The 23965-nt window shown below is 30.8% G+C and overlaps 1 protein-coding gene across 9 annotated transcripts in view; it reads right to left on the bottom strand.

Moving 5' to 3' along the window:
• LOC143239982 (protein MMS22-like) overlaps nucleotides 1–23965 on the bottom strand; it is a 213586-nt gene that overhangs the window by 175106 nt on the left and 14515 nt on the right. For 7 of the 9 annotated variants that reach the window (XM_076481705.1, XM_076481707.1, XM_076481706.1 and 4 more), the window contains exons 2-5: nucleotides 23773–23891; nucleotides 18423–18528; nucleotides 11861–11983; nucleotides 8565–8623 (exon numbers count right to left, since the gene is read on the bottom strand). In XM_076481705.1, coding sequence (XP_076337820.1) covers nucleotides 8565–8623; nucleotides 11861–11983; nucleotides 18423–18528; nucleotides 23773–23869 — 385 coding nt within the window. In that variant the 5' untranslated portion in view covers nucleotides 23870–23891. Of the gene's footprint in view, nucleotides 1–8564; nucleotides 8624–11860; nucleotides 11984–18422; nucleotides 18529–23772; nucleotides 23892–23965 lie in introns of those variants that run through there. The other 2 variants (XM_076481710.1, XM_076481711.1) reach the window with 1 other exon arrangement.

Genomic DNA, 23965 nt, shown 5'->3' with positions numbered 1-23965 from the left:
CAAAATTACCCCTTTATCTTTTGTGTGTGTATGAAAAAAATACCTGTTTAAGAAGTAACGGGTTTATCTAGGAGCACTTGTAGTAGTATAAGCAGTTATGAGGAATACTTTGTACCATTCCAGTACTGGAAGGCTCTTTGGGAAGCATTCCAGTCAAAATTTCTTAGTGGTCTTAATCTTAAGGCTTTATCCCCAAATTATCCCATATTTAAAAATTTTAGTGAGTCAAAAAAACAAACCAAATAAGTAGGTACTCAAGGAGAATTAAAAAAAATCAAAACTGTCCCAAGAATAGTGCTCAACAACTTGATTACAATGTAATGGGAACATCAATAAAACAAAATCCAAGTAAATGTAGATACTCCCCATTTTGGTTGAAGCTATGAGGCATCTGTTGAGAATGGATATCCTGGATGAATCCATACAAATACACAATAAACATCCAATGAGAAGAGGAGTGTAAATTATGCATGCATGATAGGAACAAATACAGAGGAAACCAAAAACCTGAAAACAAATAGATTATAACAAACTGTGTAAGTACAGAATGTTCTAAGGTATGAGAAACTTTGTTTATTAACCAAATTACTTCTTAACCCCAAACACAAGTAATTTTTAACAAGAAAGGTGATCATAACAGAAATATCTTGATTACCATACAAAAATATGTAGACCCAAGTGCTAAAAAAGCATTTAACAAAGAATAATTCACCAGCTATGGATTTTATTGAGTCTACAGAATAACTATGAGCAGCAAACAGAGTCCTGAATTTGAAGAGGAAGTAATGTAAATGTAAACAGAACTATAAAAATGTATTCAAATTCATGAAATATTCCCTAATGGGTATCAAAAACAGGAAGCTGAAGATGCTGTCAAGATCAGACGCAAATCAAAGTTACATAAAATGCAATCTGTGCATAGCCATCTATAATTTTGAATCAACAGATTAGAAGGTAACTTGTTTCCTAGTTCTGTTTTAAGCATAAAATGACATAATGGGGTATTTGGACTGTGACCACCAAAGGCATATAAATACAGTTTTCTTAATGTTATAAGCTTTCAAACTTACTGCTGAGCCATTGGGGACAGCTAGAAGGAAAGCCATTAGTCAACAACACCCACTAACAGCCTTTGTTCAGAAATAACAATTACTCCTACAGTACATCCATGGCCCTAAAATGCAGAGCAAATTTTGTCAGCAAGAAGCAGAGAACTGTTAACCCTTAAATTAACAATCCAAGAACACTACTCACTAGACCACATTCAGTTAAAATCTTAAAGAAAAACACTTGTGAACCTAGATTCTTTTCTAGTCAATCAGGAAAAAAAAATAAGCAACTTGAACTGAATGAAATAATTTATTAAAATCAAACTTCACACCAAATCACTACAAAGATGAATTGCTAAACATTTTTGATACTAATAAACATTTTTCATGGTAAACTACACACAGGAATGAATACAGAAATTCTGAAGGAACACCTTCTAATCCATGTGCTTATGAAACATTTCAGTCAACTACAGTCAATGAAGTCTAGTGAGTCATAATAGTAATGTTCCATGCCAGAAGTCAAAATAAAATTGCAATAAATATCTTAGTATTGATACTTAATACAGAAAACAGTTGGAACAGCACAATATTTAATTACTTAAAACAAAAATCAGTGTTAGTAACAAGAAGAAAATAAAGCAAGAAATCTTGAATAACAATGAAACAAGAAAATAAAAATAAGCAGCAATATAAAAAGAAAAATACCAAATACTACATAATTACATAATCATACAGCCTCCCAGATGATTTTATACTTAAAGTATGCAACACAGTATCATACTAAGAAAAGTCTCTCTTAAAGAATACACCTGTAAGGTTAATAGAGCTGAAAGAAACCAAGAGTTAATACTGTAGTTGAGACAGAATATTTTATTCAAACAGAAGAAATTTTAACTGTCAGTTGAAATTTACAAATTGGGCATATATACTTGTATGGATGTGTGCACAAATGTCTAAATAAGAATTGTGACATAAATAAGGATATTTTTATGTCACCAAATTTCCAAAATAGTTAAGACTTTTCCTGTTATTTTTATTACAGCCATGATCATTTCACAACTGGTGTGACAAGAAATGTAATTCAAAAACATTTTATAAAGAAAAAGAATTATTGCTCCATACTTCTGTGTAAATAATTTTGCAAAGATACAAAATCACTTTTATTAACCGAGTCAAATAACAAGTTTCAGCAACAAACAAAAGAATAATACAAAAAACAAATATAATTTTAAGCCTAATCTATCATTCAGTTCACCACATGTCATGGAGTTGTACCCATTTTGGAGGATCCCTCCCCTTAGAGATAAACATGGAAAAGGACAAATCAAAGGAATGAAACTAGACTTTACATAGTGGTAAAGAGTAAGTTATATATCATGAGTTTAGATATGTTCAAGAATTACATTTTAGTACTTTAAACATCTTATCAGAGTGGATAGTTAAAAAAATAAATTACTAGTATTGATGGTGCATATTCTTGAAATCCCTATTAAAGTATAGGATTACTGTGTGGGTAAAAGAAGTTTCAAACTGACAAACACATACAGAAAGAAAAGCATGAAAGAAGTTCAAAATTAAGTCACTTCTTGCTATAAATGTGTCTTAAACAATATAGTCATTACAGGTATTGAAAAGGAACAGTTCAACAATTAATAAGTCTTCTGACAAAAGTAAAAATTTTATATTTCAAACAGCAAACATTATGAGGCAAACTTTAATAAAAATACCAACCTCAACACCAATCAGTGTTTTTATGTTCATCCTACTCTGACACTTAAAAAAAAAAAGTACAAGTATAATACACAGGATGAAAAACAAATTAAGTTAAATAGCACCTATGCAAATGAACAAACTTGATACCAACTATATTAACACACCAAAGTGCTATGGTTTTGTTGCATGATCAAAGTCTGAACTCCTCAACTTAATAAAGTCAAGGATAGATTGGTGTTACCAGATTTATCATTTTTGACTTAGTTATAACTTTGTTTCTTTGTTGCTTCCATGTGGTACCTATTGACCAGACAGCCTAATTTAGGGCCTGTAAAAGGACTCCTAAAATTCAAAGTGTGCTTGCTGTTATGTTATTAAAAAATAAGCATTAAATTGCTGTTATTGGTAAAACTATATAAATTAGATCTAAAATCATATTACATGTTACATTATGTTGCTTTTACTTTAGGTAAAAGGGTGTATAATTCCAAATTTTGCCATATAATCAATGCAGAATTAATTTTTCTACAAAAATCACTTTCTGTTGTGCACATTTCACATTGGTAGCCATATATATCTTTTGGCATGAAAATTAGGGCTCTCATTAATGTACTAAAATAAATAGCTTTTCTTTGCTAAGAACAAATCTAGGCATGCAGCCAATACATGAAAATCCTCTCTTAGTTATTCTTTCTTTTAATTAAGTCAGATAATTACTTTTTTCATTTTATGAAACAAACCATTCCATTGATAAGATTAGACTATATAAATCAAGTTATATATGTACTCAATTTTAGAGCAAAATACCTCATCCTAAACTTGGTAAGTTAACTAGTTACTGGTCCTACCAATAGATGTCCTAAGTTTAGGCCTAACACAATGACAAGAAAGGAAAAATGAATTATTAGCCACATCCCTAAAAGCAATATACACCCTTGTGCAAATTAATTGAAACAAGACAGAAAATTATAATATTTTGCATTTTGTTTCTGAAAATCCAAAAATTAATACATGATATAACTGCCTTTATTTTTCGGAAGATCATTAATCCGCTTTGGCATCAAGTCCATGAGTTGACTGCAATCTTTACTAATTTTTGGATCGTGGTATCACACCTCAATTATGGCCTCAATTAGCTTATCTTTCACAGTACAGTCTTTTCCCCGAACCTTTCTTTACAAATCGCCCCAAGATTTTCAATAGGATTCAAGTCCAGAGTGTTTCCAGGCCAGTCCAGCACCTTTATTCGCATTGTAGTAATAAAATTCTTCACAAGTTTTGATGTGTGGCACAAAGCCAGATCTTACTGAAAAATGCCAGATCCATCTGGAAATCTCTTTTTCAATTCTGGAACGACTCTTCTCTGAAAAACTTTGATGTACTGTGGTCCTCGCATCATACCTTCTACGATATGTAAGCCTCTGATGCCATCCCTTCAAGGGATGTTTTATGAACTGATTGATGTGAGATTCTCGAAATTTCTCATCTGAAGATCTGCACACATGCAGACTTCTTTGACCCTGTACGAAGAAACGAGTCTCGTCACTGAATAACACCTTCCTCTATTGTTCTTGCATCCAGTTCTTGTATTTCAGACTACACTGATACTGTTTTTTCTTCACTTAGTTGGTAAGAAGTTGTTTTTTGATTCTCTCCTTGTCCTTCTTATCGACCATACTGCAAAACACAGCTATTGATGCCGTCTTTGTGATAAAATGACTATTAAAGAAAATCAGCAGGTCCACCAAGCCTACATTGGCCTCCATGCTGAAAATACTGTAAAATGACCATTTGTTTCAATTAATTTGCACAAGGGTGTAACTGTGTGAGCTGTAATATTGCATGGAGAACTGAAAGCCCTATTGAATAAAGTCAAAGAGGAGAAGTGTACCTACTTGAAATGATATTGGGTAGGTCACAGTAAGGACTTCTCTAACTTGATTAACCAAACCACTCAAGCCTCCTCCAGAAGCAGCTAATGAGTATTAAGAACAGACTCCTGTTCAAAATGAGCTAACAGTATCCAGTTTTCCAGGAAAGTGCAAACCAAGAGCATGCACAGAAAACAAATGTTCTTTCTGACCACCTTATAAGACACACAGAGCTAAAGTAAGTCTGATGGGCAGTGCATGAAACATCCCATACAGATCAAACCAAAAAGAAAGTTGGAAGAAAGAAGATATTTGGATATGCAAATAACATTTACAATGTTCATCTTGGTCATCTATAAATCTGGAGGAAAAGCCCACCTAAGAGTGAGAAATGATTCCAAAGTAAACTAGGGCAGATACAAAAACTGAGGCAGAAGAAATCTATTTCAGGATACCAGTCTCCAGTTTATCATGAGGATAACAAATAGCTTGTTATAAAAGTTGGAGAAAGATGATGAATAGGTGCAATGGAATGATGAGACAGAAAATAGATACTGGCTGGTGGTAGAATCCTAAGACATGGAGACAAAGAAGGTGAATGAAAGAAACTGGTGAACAAGACTCTGATAGAACCCAAAGGACCCAAGAATTTGTAGTGAAAGATTGACAAAAGATAACAAGAGCATAAATTTGAGCTCCAACCTGATCAGAACCCACGAGCTGGTACATTTACATTTATGTTAAATAAAATGGTAAAATGAGAAACCCCCAGCAGGCAAAACAGGTAAGGGTAGATAAGGACCAGGATAGGAAAGAGGAACAGGATCTTGTAATGGCTCCAACAAATCTGCAACCAAACAAGAAAGGATAGTTTGTTCATGCACTGACTACACCCCATGATTCCAAATGCTATGTTGCTTACTTTGAGAAATTTACCAAAGAAAAAAAAAGTAATCCTTAAATGTTGTAATAAGGGCTCTTAGGAAAGCAGGTGGATAAAACATCACATACCTGAGAAATCATGTTGAAAAATGCTGTATCAGGCTTAGCTGATTCTGTAGATGGGATAGTGGAAGACACAGCAAAATTCAGATAAGTAAAAAGGATATCAAAATCTTCATTCACCTGAACAGTTTGGCTTGTTCAGAAAGATTAGTGGGACAACTTCAGGTGAAGAAGACCCATATAATGAACAATCTCACAAAAGATAATTTCTGAAAAACTAAACAAAGAGTCTTCCTTGCCTGTAGCCTGTGAAATAGTGCTAGTAGAAGGTATGATACTAAAAAGTTGGAACATGAACCTCAGCATTCACTGTAGAAAAATACAAGTCAAACAAGTGTTTGATGTAAAATATGAGAGAGTGAAAAAAAAAAAAGATTGTGAAATTGGATTAAAGATTTCTCAATATAACTAGAAAATAAGTAATAAAGAAATCCCACTTCAGGAATTAAAATGATTAAAATCATGAATACAATGATACACACACAGAGCATCAAAAGAAAAAAAAAAGGACTGACAAACGAAAAGTGATGATTTGGTAGAATTGAAAAAAAAGTCACATGTGTAATGAAAGTATGTCTCATTCATATTGATGGAGGGCTGTCACATCATGATTTGACAATCGATGCATTTGAATCAGTAAATTTCAACTAAAGGAAGATGAAAGACGTGTGAAAAGCATAAGTTTTGTTTTTGCATACAGAGAGCATTATTGAACAAGAATAACCATTTAGATCAGGTAATGCACTGCATCAGAATCCTCCATCACCAAATTTTTTTTTTATCTTGCATATCTGAAACAAGTTTCTTAAACAACTGAAGTTAGCATTTCCCTAAACTGAAAATATATTTCCAATAGTACCTCTGCTGACAAAGTAACTTCCTTGACTGCCTCAGAGGGTACAAAGTATGGCAGTAAAATAATAAAAGAAAGCAGAAGTGAAAAAAAAAATACAATTTAGACTGTGAAGCTACAAATACCAATATTAAAGTAAAATAAATGATAAAAGAAAACTACCATTAATTTTATTTCACATTTTTCAAATTTTAATTTTACTGTGAACTGATTATTATGATTTTGCTACAGTTAGCGATAGGATAGACAAAGTAAAAGATGAAGTATAGAATTCTACCACAAAAACATTTGACATACTTCTTCCTTCTTTCCATATTTTATTTGCATAACCTCTAAAAACTGTCTACTGAGAGTTAGGAAAGAATTTATAAATAAATGCATAGAAAATTCAAAAATATTTGAACTTTAGCGTGTACAACTGACCCAAAATATTGGCACTAAAGCTTGCCATATTTTGTGAATATATGTGTAGTAAATTCTGAATTATGGTAAATATTACTATATACACCTTCAAAGGAACAATATTAACAAAGGATAAAAGAAATTCTAAATCACCACACATTACTAAGAAAAGCATTACCAAACTCTTCATCATTTACAGTCCTCTTTTCTAAACATTAGTTTAATAACAACTGATGAAGTCTTGCATCTTTATTCCTCTCATATGTAATCAAAACCATATAATATTTATTAAACAAGAAGTCAACTTTTACTTGACTGGTAACTGTATGTACACTATGACATGTTACAATGCCAAACATGTTAACAAAAAAAGATTCACATTTGTAGCGTAACTGGGACCACTGTCATATTATTGCCTGCATTAACAACGTCCTATATCTTGTGGTTTTTTTTCCAAAAAATTTTTACATTATTTTTTACACATCTCAGTTTCCTGCTACAGTTCCACCCAACACGGAACTTTTCAAAGATCTGAAAACCTTGTGAATCTATAAAACTTTTATATTTAAACATGTCATTCAGTCTCTAAAATTCCTTGTGTGATAACTGACACCAAAAGTTAAACTACAGTTGAAATAACAGCCATCGTAAATAATTTTATATGTCACCAATGGTGTTTTCAGGTTTATCAATCCTTATAGAACATGGTAAGTATAATAAGCTTTTTTCATGAATTTTATTCATTTTCGATCTAAAGAGGAACATTAATTACACAAACAGAAAAATAATATTAAGAATATACATTATAATAGTTTATTTAGAGACCTGCTTGTCTCTTTATATTTGTCGTCTTTATAATATTTAATTATTTGATCCAAAATGACACTCATATATCCTTGCCAACATTGATCATAATATAAATAACTAATAACCTAATCAAATATAAACTAATGGGATGTCTTCAATGGTAATTATTTAACAATTTTGTGTAAGGAAATCAAGTTTATGACACACAATCTATTATATTACTGCCATTTGTATCTGGACTTCTCTCTTTGTTTCTATTAATGGCTGTTACACAATAACTGATGAAGAACTTAGGCTAAAAACATTGTTCATTATTTTTGAAATATTTACACTAGAGATATAAAAAGGAAAATTTTGAAATGCCCATGTTCATTATTCAATCAACAAGTTTATGATTTCAACTTTCTGCAAAATGAGTTTTGAGTTTATTTCATGGTAATAAGATCATTCTGACCGTAATCCCAACACACATTTCCCATCTAACAAGTCACATTTTTTTGGAAATTGTTTACTATGAAACTAAGATAAACAAAATAGAATGGCTTGTTTTTAATAAAACATGGAACATGAAAGTCATGAGGTTAAATTTTCAAACTATATATTCCAGAACTTGTTAATGAAAGAAACAAGATTTTCCAGGATTTTCAGTTCTTAAAAAAACTTGTTTACTATATTCCATGGCTTTCTATGATTTGCATGACCTGCACAAATCCTGTCAGACACAGGTTGTGAAATACCGGTTATCACAGGAACTTTATTAAATATATTAAAATAAAAGCTAAAATGGAAAGTGTAATTTATACCTGATACATCCCACAGAGGGTAGTACTGCTGTAATTGGTACATAGCAGGTAAACTCACCTTGGTAAATAGTCTGACTTGTTTCTTCAGTAGAATGTCGGAGGAAAAATATCTGTCGTCTAAAAATTATAATCAACACATTTATAAACAGTCTATATATGTTAAACCTAATTCACCATATCTTAAAAACCTAATTACGAATTAGATTTGCATAGCTTTCTTTCACTATGCTTATCTGACTGAAGCTGCAAAGAAAAATTTCACTTTTTTTTTTATCATTGATGAGGAAGCAGTATTGTGCATGGAGCATGACTATAAGAAATAAATAATGGATATATTTTTTGTTTTAACTGGTACAACAAAAGATAAAGTTTATATTTTCAGTTCATCACATACAATGATCAAGCTTGACTTACTTGCAATAAAGACTGTTTTTTCCCAGTAATACTTTATTCACCTTGCTTCTTGCCCTGCATTAATATTACAATGAGAACAGCTACACTTCTTTAGAAGATCATGTTAGTGCTTTATCCTCTACCATTACACAATTTTTCACAAATTACTACTGGAAAAAAAGCAAGGCCAGAATTTTGCATGAGAAAGTCACCATGTCAATAATGGGTCCAACAGTTTATAAAATGTTAAGATCCATTACACAAGGTAGCACACAAATCATCTAAATTATGGCACTGTGTTCAGCTGAAGAACAGTTTAATAAGCATCTACTGTATGGAAAAAGTCATTGTAATGCTCATGATCTGCCAGGCTGTACTTCAGATTACAATAATTTCCAGACAAGTGTCATCCTTCAGACTCATTTCCATACCGACACTGCAGAGACAGACAAGAGCAGTAAACAACACTAACAATACAGATATCATATTTGAATCCACATTTCAGTAGCACCTTGAACACAACTGTTGTTTATTAGCCATCATTTTATAATACTTTTAGGATGTTTTATATCATCTGCATCTACACCCACAACTGTCGCTGTGGAACAGTTTTGGTTATTTTTTATTTAAAATGCTTTATTTGTTATTGTGTACACTTCAGCAATTGACATTTTTGAAGTAGTTTATGATTAATAAAAGTTTCAAAGGACATGACCCTGAACACTCAGTAATATTGTCACAGGTAGTGTCCATACCTCATTCCATTTTGCTGATATATATTTTTCTATCCCTTACCATTTCAAATAATCTGCTTCACAATGGACATTTCAATTACCCAATATATGTGTATGTGTCTAAAAACACATATGTAGTGAACATGCATATCTTTCCTTGTGTTCAATAGTGTGCAAAAATAAAGTACATAATTTCACTGAAACTTTACTAAAAATTCACAGGTATGTAGTCATAGAGGGGTTGCTGTCATTTCAGCTTATTCAGTAATTTTTCTTAATAAAACAGCTGTTCTTATCAGGATGTGATTACACAGCTGTGACTTTTAGAATTGAGAGCTTTCATCATCTTCCAAGCTTTCTTCATTATTTTGTCAAAGATACTGGTATATGTGTTTAACTTCACTACAATAACTTTTTGGTTTGGATGATCCTCTTCCCTAATTATAGTTTTTACTTTTTAGGGCAAGGTGTTAGTCCTCACTGGCTTAGGATAAAACTTCAGACTCAACTGTTGCCATTAGTACCCTGCTGTTTGAGTTATCCACTTCCTTGGAAGTCACTTGTTGTATTCTTTGGTTCTACCTTATTTAACATTTTCTTTGAAGTAGTCGTTACATTCTGCTTAGTCAACAGAAAAACTATTTACACATTCAAAAACCTCAGCTTTTATACACATTACAGAATGCCTGTCTACAAAGAGGTCATAATTCTAGAACCTCCCCAAATGGTAAAAAATAAATATAGTATAAATTCATTTTCTTTTAACAAAGTAGTATTACATACTAACACAATTTGTTATCACAACAAAACAATTTTCTATCCAACTAGAGAACTCAGGTGAAACATATTTAAACACAGTATACCTTATAATTAGAAAAAAGATTAAAGATGAGTGAACAACAATGTTCCTTGATGTGTATCTCAGAATGGCTAGTATGGGTATTACCACTTTTACCAAAATAAAACATGATGACGATACAATTGCTGGATTCATATCTACAGAACACGCACTTAATTTTTTCAAATACATTAACTCAATACATCCCAACAAAAAGCTCACCTGTGAACAGTAAAAAAACTAACCAAATAGCATTTCTCAACCTCAAGATCACAAGAACTAATACACAATTCAAAACAAAAATCCACAGAAAATCACCCATACTGAACTATACATTCCCTGGGACTCAGCACACAAGATAAAACAAAAACTCAACATATAAAAAAAAATAAACACAACCACAGAACTATGCTCACCCGATAAAATTAACGATCAAATCAATAAAATAAAACAGCACTTCATTAACATCAACAAATTTCCTCCAAAATCTGCTGAAAAATTTATACACACACACCTAGATCAACAACAAACAATAATAAATCCCAAGATACAACAAACTAAAAAACCTTACACTGCTGCATACCATATATTCTGAACATCAGCAAAAATAACCAGCATCTAGAAAAACTTACAACAAAACAGAACATTCCAGTAAACACCAAATTTATTCAAAAACCAGGTACAAAACTAAAGTCCATATTATCTAAAAACTACACTAACAAACACAACAACAACACTATTTACAAAATACAATGCAACAACTGCCATGACTTCTATACTAAAGAAACAAGCAGAGAAATGAAAACCATATTCAAAGAAAAAGAAAAAACTTCATATGTTTTTAAACACTGCAAATCAAATAAACACAACCATAAAAACACCCAGATACTAAGTAGGGAAACAAACATAAACAAAGGCAAAATCAAAAGAGCCCTATTAATACAATAACTGAAACCAAAATTAAGTGAATATAAAAAAAAGCTTTATTCCAAAACTAATTAATAACCTAACACCTAACTGCAATGTCCCTACATTCCCATACCCATATACACTCTTGTCCCTAAGACACATGGCTGGCAACAATTAGTTGCAAACTCTCTCTTTGTTAACCTGAAGATGACCTAAGAAGGTCGAAATGTTGTTCTGTACTTTACTTTAATTAAAGTGCTAATACCCAAACCAACCATCTTGAGAATACTACTCCATGTTTACACCTACCTGTACTTTTAATAAAAACAGTTTAACATGAATGAAACTTTTAATACCATATAAAACAATTCCACAGCCATAAGATATTTGACATATACTATCATTAACTCCTCAACCTGGGAAGTTATATCATGACAAAACAGAATATCTGAGAGATCTAAATATTATGCTTTAACTTACTTTGCCATAGCAAACACAGCCTGCAAATGAACAGTCAAAGCAACAGCATTTGGAAGAACCATACCAAACAACTCACAACACAATGTTGAAGGCTTGCAGACCCCAAAGTTTTTCTTTAGTAATCTGGTATAAAATATATATACATATATTTAAGCATACATGTAAGAACAATGACTTGAAATACTGCACTGATGTTATACTTATGTACTAAATTAACCTCAAGGACATTACCATGAGATTGCAGGGATAAGGAGTAAAAAGCATTTTCCACAAATAATTAAGAAAATCAAGTATATACACATACAAAAAATTGATACTGGGACACTTTTGAAAGTAGCAATAACAGTGAAAAATGCTGATTTAGTTTCAATTTTGGATGATGTAGTTTAAAAAATTAAGACTACTTCTTCCAAAGTATTTCCCTATTTGAGCTACATCCTATTTTCTTAAAATGTTAGCTGTAAACTGGTCTTGCACAAATCAGATTACTCTGATTTGTTTAGAAAATTTCTCACAAAGCTACATGAGGGCTATCTGCACTAGCCATCCCATTTAACAGTGTTGAGACAAGAGGGAAGGCAGCAACTCATCACCACTCACTGCCAACTGTTGGGCTATTTTACCAACGAATAGTGGGATTGATAATCACTTTTATGCCACCCTAGTTGAAAAGGAGAGCATGGTTGTTGGAAGAGGTATTCAAACCTGTGACCCTCAGATTGCAAGTTGAGCACCTTAACCACATGGCTATACTCGGGCCATCAGATTGGACAGTACAGACTTAATCCCAGGAACCAACCTCTTAACCATTTTGTGCTTATTACAGTCTTCATGCTATAACTTTTAACTTGGTAAGTTGGCATATCTTCAAGAAATTTTGCAGATTATTAATAAATGTAAAAAGACCTTTGTATGCAAATTATCAAATTCTTGAATTTATTTATAATATTTTAAGTATCGTTTTTCTCATGCCCTTTTTTCTTTTAGAATGTTGCCTCTCCAACATACAAAGTAATTTTGATTTCATAATTAAAAATACTTTTATGCATCAGAATATTTTTAAATCTCACATGTAAAATCCTTATAACCTCCAGATAATTATCAAATGTTTTTTTCAAGAATAAACTTTATATTTTTACTATTGAATCTCCGTATGGGTTTGATCAATTTGATTAACCTTGTAATCACCATACAGACAAAGAATATAAATTTATTTCATTTTAGAATGACCACAAATAATAACATAAAAACACAAATGTTTTATCTAAATAGCTTGAATCTCATAATGTTATACATTTATATACATATTCATTATACAGACCTTTTCAGCCATGCCTGGCTGACATTAAAGATATTGCAGTAACATAGTACATGTGCAATCATGTTACAGTATCAAATAATAAAAACCTAGCTTTTACAAAGACGCCTGTTTTAGTGGACTGGTATTTTATAAAATATAGCCACATTTCAGTTATAATACATATTTGTTTATATATTATTACTACATACAAATAAATTCTTAAACTTATTTTGCTTAAAATACAGAACACAATATAAATAAAGATACCAAACAATTATCTCTTCTCATTATGAACTTTGTACTTGGTTGCTGCTTGCTGTAGGTTGCTAAGCTTTATCACGTTTTGCACATGAATGATTTTTTTTTTTTTCAGATTTTATATATACATTTTGAAATTTTCAAAAATCATATATAACTATATCAATATCACAGGATTCCAGTTTTAAAAAACTGAAGACTTCTCAATTTTTATAAAAGATAGTTTCCTCATATTTGCAAAATCATATCTGGTAATGTTATAGATTCTTTCCAAGAGTATAATGGAAAAACCTGAAACCTTTTAATATTTTTAAAAGTGAAAGAGAAGCATTTACAAACTTACAAAATACAAAAGTACAGTTATTATAAAACTTTGCAAAATGTAATTATATTTAAAAAGAGTGATTGTGTTTGAAAGGTATTAACTACTTTTCAGTCAGTTTGTATTACCATTTACAATGCATGTTGGAAAAGATGGTCCGGACTAGCTGTAAATTAAAAATATTTATTATATTTCTTACCATACATTATATGGATTCTAACTTCTAGAAAAATTTTTAATGAAAATCATGCATATTATATTAAGAAAATTATGGTAATGGACTTGACATGAGGTTAATCATAGTCCCCAGTTTCACTAACTTCATCTTATACAAAAAAGATTTAGTTACAGAACTGTCCAGACTAATGCAAATCTCTGAGTAACAATCTATGCTGATGATACTTTCACAGTTTTAGAGTAGTCCCATGTTATTTTTCAAGTATCTCAATCAAAAACATGAATGTATTAAGTTTTGAGTAAATGAGCAAGTTAATTCAGAACTTCTATGGTTATGCAATGAAACCTGAAACAAAAGTAAATGGTTTGTAGTTATCTATTGTTACAAAAATAATTTTACCAGTTTGTTCAGCCTTATCTGAAATACCTTTAGCTTAGTTTTAATTCTAATCTACAGGCTCTTCATTTGTGAAATAATGTTATGTATTATTAGACAAAACAGTGTTATGGAAGAACAGCTTTCCAAATACAATTCAAACAGAATATAGTAAAGAGCTACAGTGAGATAATCAACACCACTAATGCTGTCATTTATAATGTGTTACATTGTCTGCCAACCTTCAATGAAAGTATCTAGCTAGATGCTCTAGCAGCTTGTAAAAAAGAGTAAATTACAAGAAAGTATTACCAACAGGCTGATGGGAAAATTATTTTCCAACCATAACCAAGAATTCAGATATTTCTAGTTAGCAATGTAATCTCATTCTGCTTTGATCATATATTATTTATATCTATAATTGTCTTCAATATGAACAAAATTTATAGAAACTAAACAGTTATAAAAAATCTTTAAACAGATACTAACAAATACATAACTACAGCAAAAGAAACAAAAGTCATCTGAACCATGTCCTACTATATTTAGCCAAACCTGTTAGTAGCTTAAAGAAAATATTATCCACAGGTAGATATAAAAAATATTTTCAAAGGGCTAATAAGTCAAAATTTTTGTAGAGTTAAGGACAATATTCTAAAACTATCTTATATTATCTATATGTATAACTGTCCTTAATGGGATAATATTTTAAAAGTTAAAACTTTTGAAATGTGTTAAATAACTCATAACTACAGTAAAAGAAACAAAAACTTCTGTACAACTTCATGTGAAACACCAGTATACAAACAACACTAAAATCATAAAATATAGTTCAAATGAGGAAACACTTCAGATCAAGGAATCTTTATATATTCAACTAGTCTAAGCAGTCTTAAACATGAATCAATATGTTTTGCTAGCACAGCAATGGCAAATATTACATGTTATGGGAATAACAACATTGCTAAGTGTGATATACTACTCACATTTAAATCTTAGGAATGACAACTGAAAAGTAGTGGGTGAAATCTTCAACTTTAATCATGATGTGCTAAAAACACAAAGGTCCTAAAAGTCTTGATGAAACTGAAATAGAAACCATTGTAATCTGACACTTTCAAAAGGTGAAACTTTCTTCTTCAGGTCCACCTTTTGAAAACACTTGGGTTATAAGGGTTTCTACTTCAGTTTTATCTTTACTTTAAGAGGGACTTGTTAATCTGTTATTGTGACAATTTCATTACTCCAACTGAGTTAAATGCTACTAAGATTGAACCACTCACACTTGTTCATGAAAACATTCTCAGGTAACCAAAAAATTAAAGGAGGATTAAAAGCAATTAGTTCATCAACAAAAATGTTCAAAATGCATACAGTTATTTAGCCATAATAAACTGAAGAATTATATTTCTTTCCATAGCCTACCACAGCTGTAACTGAAGCATGTGCTCTGGCTGATTCATGTATGTAATCAATGTCTAAATTTGCTTGTATCACTTTATTCCATTCACTGCTATTCATTGACTGGACTTCAGGTGGAACTAGCCTTTGCAATGCATAAAGAAATATAAATTAGCAGTTGGATATACAAGACTATTCAGTTTAAAAATAATTATTTAGTTTTTAATGATTGTTTAATTTCTATAATAAGAGTGCTAAATGTTAATTATTATAAAAGCCTCAGCCATGACTAGTTTTGTTGTGAATTTCATACACATCACATATTGTGTAAGCAGTTTTAATTGTTGTACTACACTTTTACATGTTACTTGAAGCTTCTAAATTCATATGTGCAGGTAGGTACAGAAGTGGAATGTAAGTTGGTGAAAGTAAAAGTGAAGTTAGATTGTGTAATTGTTAGTTTAGGTCTCAAGGGCAATTTATAAAGTGAGAATTTCACAATTTGATTGCAAAAGTGGAGATAAAGAAGGGTGTTCATTAAAGGGTGTTCTAAAGTAATTGAACCCACCTGTGTAGATTCTATGAAAAGGAGACAATTATTTAAAACTCTGTAAACAACTGTGGTAATCAATAACTATTATGGTAATTTTGAAGTAAGTTTCATAACTTATATTGTAATAGAGATGAAGAATAATTGTACCAGCTTGTGTTGGCTTTAGCAGTAAAACAGAAATATTTAGAGCTCTGGATGCAACAGTGGTAACATACAGGGTAATGTGTAAGTGCATTTATTACTGACTGTATTGTAATAACAGAAGAAAGAAAAATTAATTCTTCTTGACAATTGGATTTTAAAGTAACTGAAAAATCCCATACAGATTTTTGACAAAAAGAAAAAGAGAGAATTATTTTACACACTAATTTCAACTGTGGCAAACAACAGTGTAACCAATTTTATTTTTTTCAAGTACTGGAATTGTTTGAATATAATATATTAAAACAAGAAGATTGTGTGCTTTCTATTTACTGTCAAAGTTTATTGCTACCAAATCACAGACACCTACTGTAAAGACTCTGGACCATACATAAAACCTTATAATGACAAGACAGTGGAAATAGGCCTATATCTACAAAACTGTATTGGTAGCAAAAATACTGTAGAGATTACAATCATGCTACATGACCATATCAGCTAATTTTGATAAGTAGGTACAGAGAGGAGAGTAACTTAGACTAAGAGATGATGATTTAGGAGAATTAGTTAAACAACTACAAGATCTAAAGATAGAAGAGTGTGTTATGAAATGAGAGAAAGAAAAAGGAAAGGTGAGAGAGAACAAACTGGGTACAGACAACAATAAATATATTTTAAAAAAATGAACACAACCCTATTCTAAACTACCACTATAGATGCCAAGATACTAAACTTTTAAGCACCTTCAGTTATGTAACTTATTTGTTTCATACTATATATTTTCTTGTGTCTAGACAAATTACTTGTACTTGTTGATAACAAAACTATGTTAAATATTTATTTGGTTTGTTTTGAAATTCATATAAAGCTACTCAAGAGCTATCTGTCCTCACTATCCCTAACTTAGCAGTGATAGACCAGAGTAAAAGTAACTAATCAACACCACCCACTGTCAATTATTGAACTACTCTTTTACCTATTAATAGTGAGATTGGTTATCACACTTTTAGCCTCGATGACTGAAAGGGATTTGAGCCTGCAACCCTGCAGTTGCAAGTCAAAACCATTACCATCAGGTTGAAACAATATTTTTTAGTGTGTTAAAGGTGTAATAAAGTTTTCTTCATTACTCTTTCAAGTCATCTCTCAAACTTTATTAATCTTAACACTCCTACGAAAAGACGTTTCTAGTCCTAATTTTTCCAAGCCCGTTCCCCTGGCTGTGGTTTCGCTAGATAGTAGATAGGGACAGTGGGAATCTCGTTAATCCATTCATTAATGGATTTAAATGGCAATTTCATTTAAATACAAAATTATTAGCCTAATATTAATAACTTTTCAAGTTGCTCTGGAGCCTATTAGGCCCCACTTTTCGTAGGAGTGTTAAATTACATTCCTCATCCTCAAGTAAGAAATTAGTTCTCCTATGTACACATAAAAAGTGAAACATTGTGTCCACAAAATTTAATGAAAGAAAATTATAAAGCATACAAACTTGTAAACAGATAAATAAGAACATACATATTTTTGTTGAATTATGTCTATGATATTCCTTATAACTAGAATTTTTACAAAAGGTAGAATTCATCTGACCAGCAAGGAGATAGCAGCATGATTAACAACCAGTGAAAGAACAACTAGAAGCAAAAAAAGTTTTCTTTTATCTCCTCAATTATCTGCAATCTGCCTAATTCTGGTTATCAGACTCATCAATTGTCTGTTCTACAGTTTTCATTAAAATTTCTCAGATTTTAAATGCAGCAAAAAACTTCAAATTTAATTGTAAATATTTCGTTAGACAAAATCCCACTTTCTTTTATCTTTCACTTTTCTTCCTAAACTTTCTTTAATACTGGCTTGTATCCAAAGTAAGATTATCCAAGTTTCAACAAAGCACATCTGTTCAGTTTAACAATATTATGATGGTTGATTTTATATGTAAAAACAGAAAAAGACAATAAATCAAACCTTGTATCAACCTTCATGTGCAATTCTATATATTCATTATAATAAAATTCAAAGAAATGTGCCCACCTTACAAGATCCCCTCCTTTAAGTCTGCTTTGATGACAAAAATAATCAAAGTCATTAGGGTTGACTTGACCTAGGCATGAAAAGAATTGAGGTTTCTTGGCACTTTCTGCAAAAGAGAAAACAAATAATTTTTTATCAAAACACATCACATTACAATTAACTTTAAATTATTTTATACCAAACAATCTGTAGGGATGAATATTTATAAAAAAATAGAAAATTATTCATGAAAACTTCACAATCTTGTTTCATGAATCAAGTGAACTGTTAAAATTTATTTTGAATTAAACTAAATTTTAATACAAAATATTAAAATGCACATAAAAGCACATTAATATACTTAAGTAAATATTAATTACACATAAACTACCTGTAAAATAAAAAAATAATTTTAACTCAGCAAACAGATAAAATTCATTTTAAACTCAAAACTAATGATAGGAATAGATAGAAAATACTTTTTCCAATTTAAGTTTGTAAGTAGCTTGCAAGTGGACCTTTAGAAAGTTAGTGTAAAATTAATTTTTATGACTAATTATGAAACCTCTGTTCAACTATAACTCAACTATAAAGATGAACATTATAAAAATGAATGTGGAAGAGTTTGTAAAATAATACTTTGACTAAAACAGATTTTAGTCATCAGATTGTTCTCAAGATTTTCAGCCATGAAAGTGTTACCAGGTTCTTTTTTAATAGTTAGATTCAGTCTAAATGATAATGCTAAGCACTAATGCAAAATCGGTCAATTTACTGATAAACAATAATGATACACAAGTGTATCTTCACATATGCCCACTTCAAGCATTTGCTCTATAACTTTTGATACAGTGTGTGTATGTTCACAAAATTTGGTAGAGTTTTAGCAAAAATTAGAAGTCAGTAAGTAATCCATATCTCAGCAAAATAAAAAGATATGAGGTTCTCATTTTATATTCTAGCTTGATAATATTAGTAATATGAGCTCCTAATTTGTACAAAACTACAGAATTAGTAGTTTTATATCACAAACATCTAATTTTAAACAGTGCTGCATTGAACATACCATGACTCACTTAAATCTATATTTGGATGTGTTATTTTAATATTCACTATTAAATTAAGAAATTAACTCATGTATAATATAAAAGTTTGAATTATAATCTACAATTTGATTCCAAACTTACTGACATAAATTAATAAAATAGTAGTTCAATAAAATTTCAAATGCAAGTCAACAAAAGCAATGATAAAGCCTTTGACCAGTGACCCATAGCAAAAGAGCTAAATACTGACATCTTCAAGTTTTGAATACCTTCTAAATTTTTTATTAACTTGTTTGGTTGAATTATATAAAAAAACTGCTTATCCTGCTTATATTAGAGGTTGAAACATATTCTTCTTTAAAAAATTGTTTATTATTTACATACTGTTTTTACAAGAGATTACCATAAAAATTAAAAATGGTTTATTAGTTTATATTGTTTATCAGTATCAACTGAGCATCTACATCTATGAAAACTTTCCATTCTTAGAAAAACACATACTCAATGTAACAAAAGACTAAGAGTGAAAGCTCATAAACTGTGGTTGAAAATTATTAATTCTTAGATGTAGGAAATGTAGAATGACAAACATATTCATAAATGTGGTCCCTTCAACAGGCAGCTCCAAGTACAAATATTTTAAATAACAGATTTTATATATAAATAATTATCAAATTATCTGGACAATGACTATTTCAGAAAGATTACAAGATCAGCAACATGTTTCTAAAAATATCTTGATTATAAAAAAAACGTTATGTAGCTTTAGTTGTGATAGTCAAAGTTAATGTCCCACAGTCACCTGATATGTGAAAAATTGTGATTCATCTTCTCGTCTGCAAAAAAAAAGTGCAGTTGTTTGTGAAAAATGGAATGAAAGAGACAAGACAATGATGAAAACAAAAATAATCAAGTTTAATTTTTTTTAGAGCAACATCAACTGAATGCCATTAATAAGCTCCAAAGTAATGGAATTATCATGAATAATGGAAAGAAATGTGAATACATTAGCTACAATGAGCCACATTGCACACTTGGCAAGTTTGTCTGAAGATAAGCAGAAAGCCAAACAATGGGCTACCTGTGCTCTGCCAACCATGGCTACCAGAACCCAGTTTCTAGCATGCTGTGCCACTGTGGGACAAATTAGCAAATAGAATAATATACAAATGCTAAAATTTTCAAAGTAAGATTTTACTTTATTATAAGAACCAAATGTTCTCCTCAAAGCAGAATTTAAATCTCTGAAAAAGTATCACAACTGTACATCTCAAAGCATATTCTCTTTGCTCCTGATCAAACAGAAATAGCTTCAAGACATAGAAATAATTTACTTCTGTTTTATGTGACAGCCACAAGGTTTTTCTAACATATAATAAGGTCATGAAGGACAAAATGCATCTACCTCATTAAACAGTAGACAAGTTCTTTGACAGGTCATACTACAAAAGTTATGATTTCCCTGTATTGAAAATGTACTTTCTGATGGATACTTCCCTCCACTCATAAGATCAACTATTCTTGTTTACTGCTGCCTTCCAAATGTGAAAGTTTTTATTAATTATGCCACAAGCCTTCTGTACCCCCACTCCACTGGGATCAAATTATTCCCACATCAATATCCAGCAAATCATCATGTATCATGGTTTGTATTATAATTTATCTCAGATGAGTTTCCACTTTATTTTGTTACATAAATTATGTATTACCATTTCATATAGCTAGAAACTTTAATTTAGAATTTATTGAATTTCAAAATGTATCAAATTTATGATATTTACCAACAAGATTGTTACAGATGAACAAATGTAAATCCAGATGAGGAGGTGGAAGCAGGATGCCAGGTGACCTGTGAGCTTTGTACAAACACCAAAGCAGATCACCCCTTTGAGTATGAGGAACAGTGATGGGAGCTATCAAGAGATCCCAACCAAGGTTCCACTGATCTTGACGAGCACATTAAAGGGCTCACCTAAATGCCCAACCAACAGAATCAGTAACAACACTGAAGACTACACCCTTCCATAAGCATTAGAACCTCACAAGCTTAAAGGTCATGGTGAACTGACAATTCCATAAAATGAAGTTGTAGTAAGTAGAGCCTAAGTCAGATGAATGTTGAAAAAGACACCTAAATGGACAAGATATTGAGTAGGATAAAAAAAGAACTTCTTCAATTTGATTAACCAGCCCTCTTGAGCAGCCACTTGAAGAAACTGACAAGTATGGTTGGCCAATTTCATTTCAAAATGAGCCAGGCATCCTTACAATAGTGGAATTGCAGCTCCAGAGCATCAAGATGGAAGCAAAAGTTCCAACCATTTGACAAATAACACAAGGGGTGGAAACAAGCCCAAAGGGTCAAGTTTCTGAAATTGGTAAACAATACCATCATGGACATACCAAAGATACAGAACAGACTGGTCTTATGTTTAATCAGTCTCTTTAGTAATCCATACATAAATGTTAAATGTCAGTCTAAAAGTGACTATCATTTCACTGTATGGGTCACTTGTGAGGCCTTTATTGGAAGATGATGTTTAATTTTAGGCACCTTACATCAGAAAGGAAAAGATTCTGAGATGGGCTACTATGATGATACCTGAGATAAAAGACTGTCATTCAAGGGCAGGTTAAGATGTTTGAAATTATCTTTCCTTGCAAAGAGCGAGAAAAGCATCTGATTAAGGGAACAAATAGCACTGATGCAACAGCATTACTGTATTTAATTAAGAGTTGGACAATTTATTTATTACTTATAAGCAGAAATTATACTGATTAATGTCAATGACTTACCAATTAGTCAACATTATGATTAAAATGAATAACCAAAATCAATGATTGTAATTATTACTGTTTTTAATTACTCCAAAAATAAAACTAATTATGACTAACCCTTTCATGATAGTTCACGGGTCAAAGGAAAAGTCATCAGCTTTGTTGACTTTCACTCAAAATATCAATATGTCAATAAGTTTGGAATGAAACTGCACATTATAATTCACATTTTAATATTACATACAAGTTAATTTCTTAATTTAAAAGTAAATATTAAAATAACACATCTAAGTATATATTTTAGTGTGTAACGTTATATTTAATGCAGCATTGTTTAAAATTAGATGCTTATAATGTCAAAATACTGAGTTTATACTTTTATATAAAGTAGGAACTGAAATTGCTAATATTAACATGACATATTATAGAATGAGAACCTTGTATCTTTTTATTTTGCTCAGATACAGCCTATGTACTGAATCACAGTGGCCCCATTCAGCTCTTTCCATTTTTGGAAACTGTCCCTTATATAAACTTACTTCAATATGCACGTGAATAACAAATCAACAACTTAGAATGTCCCCCTAGTGGTTTTCTCAGCCATTTTAATTTGTGAAAAGGTTACTTCTAGGCAAAGATTTCAAGAAGGAAGGTTATGTCTTTAATCAGCTTGAAGTTTCATATTTTTAAAAAAAATCTAAATATGGCTTAATTACTGAGCTTAATAATTTATAGTGGAATTCTATGGTATCAGTGTAGTTATTTATGATTTTGTGGTTATTCAAGTGTAGATATAAAACCTAAAAAAATTTTGTTTGATATCCTCAACATGTAAAATTTTAACAGGCTTAGCAACTTATGTCCAGCAGCAACCAAGTTCAAAGGTCATGGAAAAAAGAGATAATTGTTTGTTTTACTTCTAGATTTATTGTTCTACATTTCAAGAAAAATAAGTTAAATAATTTTTTTATTTCAAAATAGTAATAAACTATATAAAATCACTTTGCACTCAGTCTATTTTCACAAACAAATCTTTAGTAAAAATATTTTATTAAAATCTGATTTTAATACTGTATTTAATTAAGAGTTGGACAATTTACTTCATTCAAGTAAATTTTAGTCAATGTTTACTAAAAATCTATCAAACGTTGTGAAGATGCACATGCTGTATCAAAGGTTATAAAGCAAATACTTAATGTGTGCAAACATGTAGACGAACTTGTGTATACTATGCTTAGCCTGTCATGAAATGGTTATTTAAACTCTCATGAAAATATTTCACTAATCAAAAAAGTGTTCCAGATTATTACCATTTTTGATTATTCTAACAACTGATCAACTGAATTTGTTATTATATTGATTCTCCCAAAATAATCAAATTATTTAAGTTAAGGTTAATAATTATTAATCTGGCCCTACTCATAATAATTGCAAAAAAGTCATGGTAGAGATAAATTCTCATATTTGAGCAAATATTTCTTTTGTTAAGCCTTCATACACTTTCATGAACAAAGTAATAAGTCAATGAACACATAAATAAGTCTTACCATCTTCTTCAGATGAAACATCTTGCACAAATAGGTTTAATTCATCTTCATTATTAATATTCATAGAAGGAGATGGTATAAATGATTTACCAGCCATTTCTTTCCACACAAATTACCTCCTAAATTGTAGATAATTAGCATATATATCACAGGATCACCCTTATAAATAATAACTCGTTATTGTTGAATACAT

The sequence above is a fragment of the Tachypleus tridentatus genome, chromosome 13 (assembly GCF_004210375.1).
Source record: "Tachypleus tridentatus isolate NWPU-2018 chromosome 13, ASM421037v1, whole genome shotgun sequence".
Classification (NCBI taxonomy): Eukaryota; Metazoa; Arthropoda; class Merostomata; order Xiphosura; family Limulidae; genus Tachypleus; species Tachypleus tridentatus.
The sequence above is the reverse complement of the archived record's forward strand: the minus strand, read 5'-3'. Positions and strand labels throughout refer to the sequence as shown.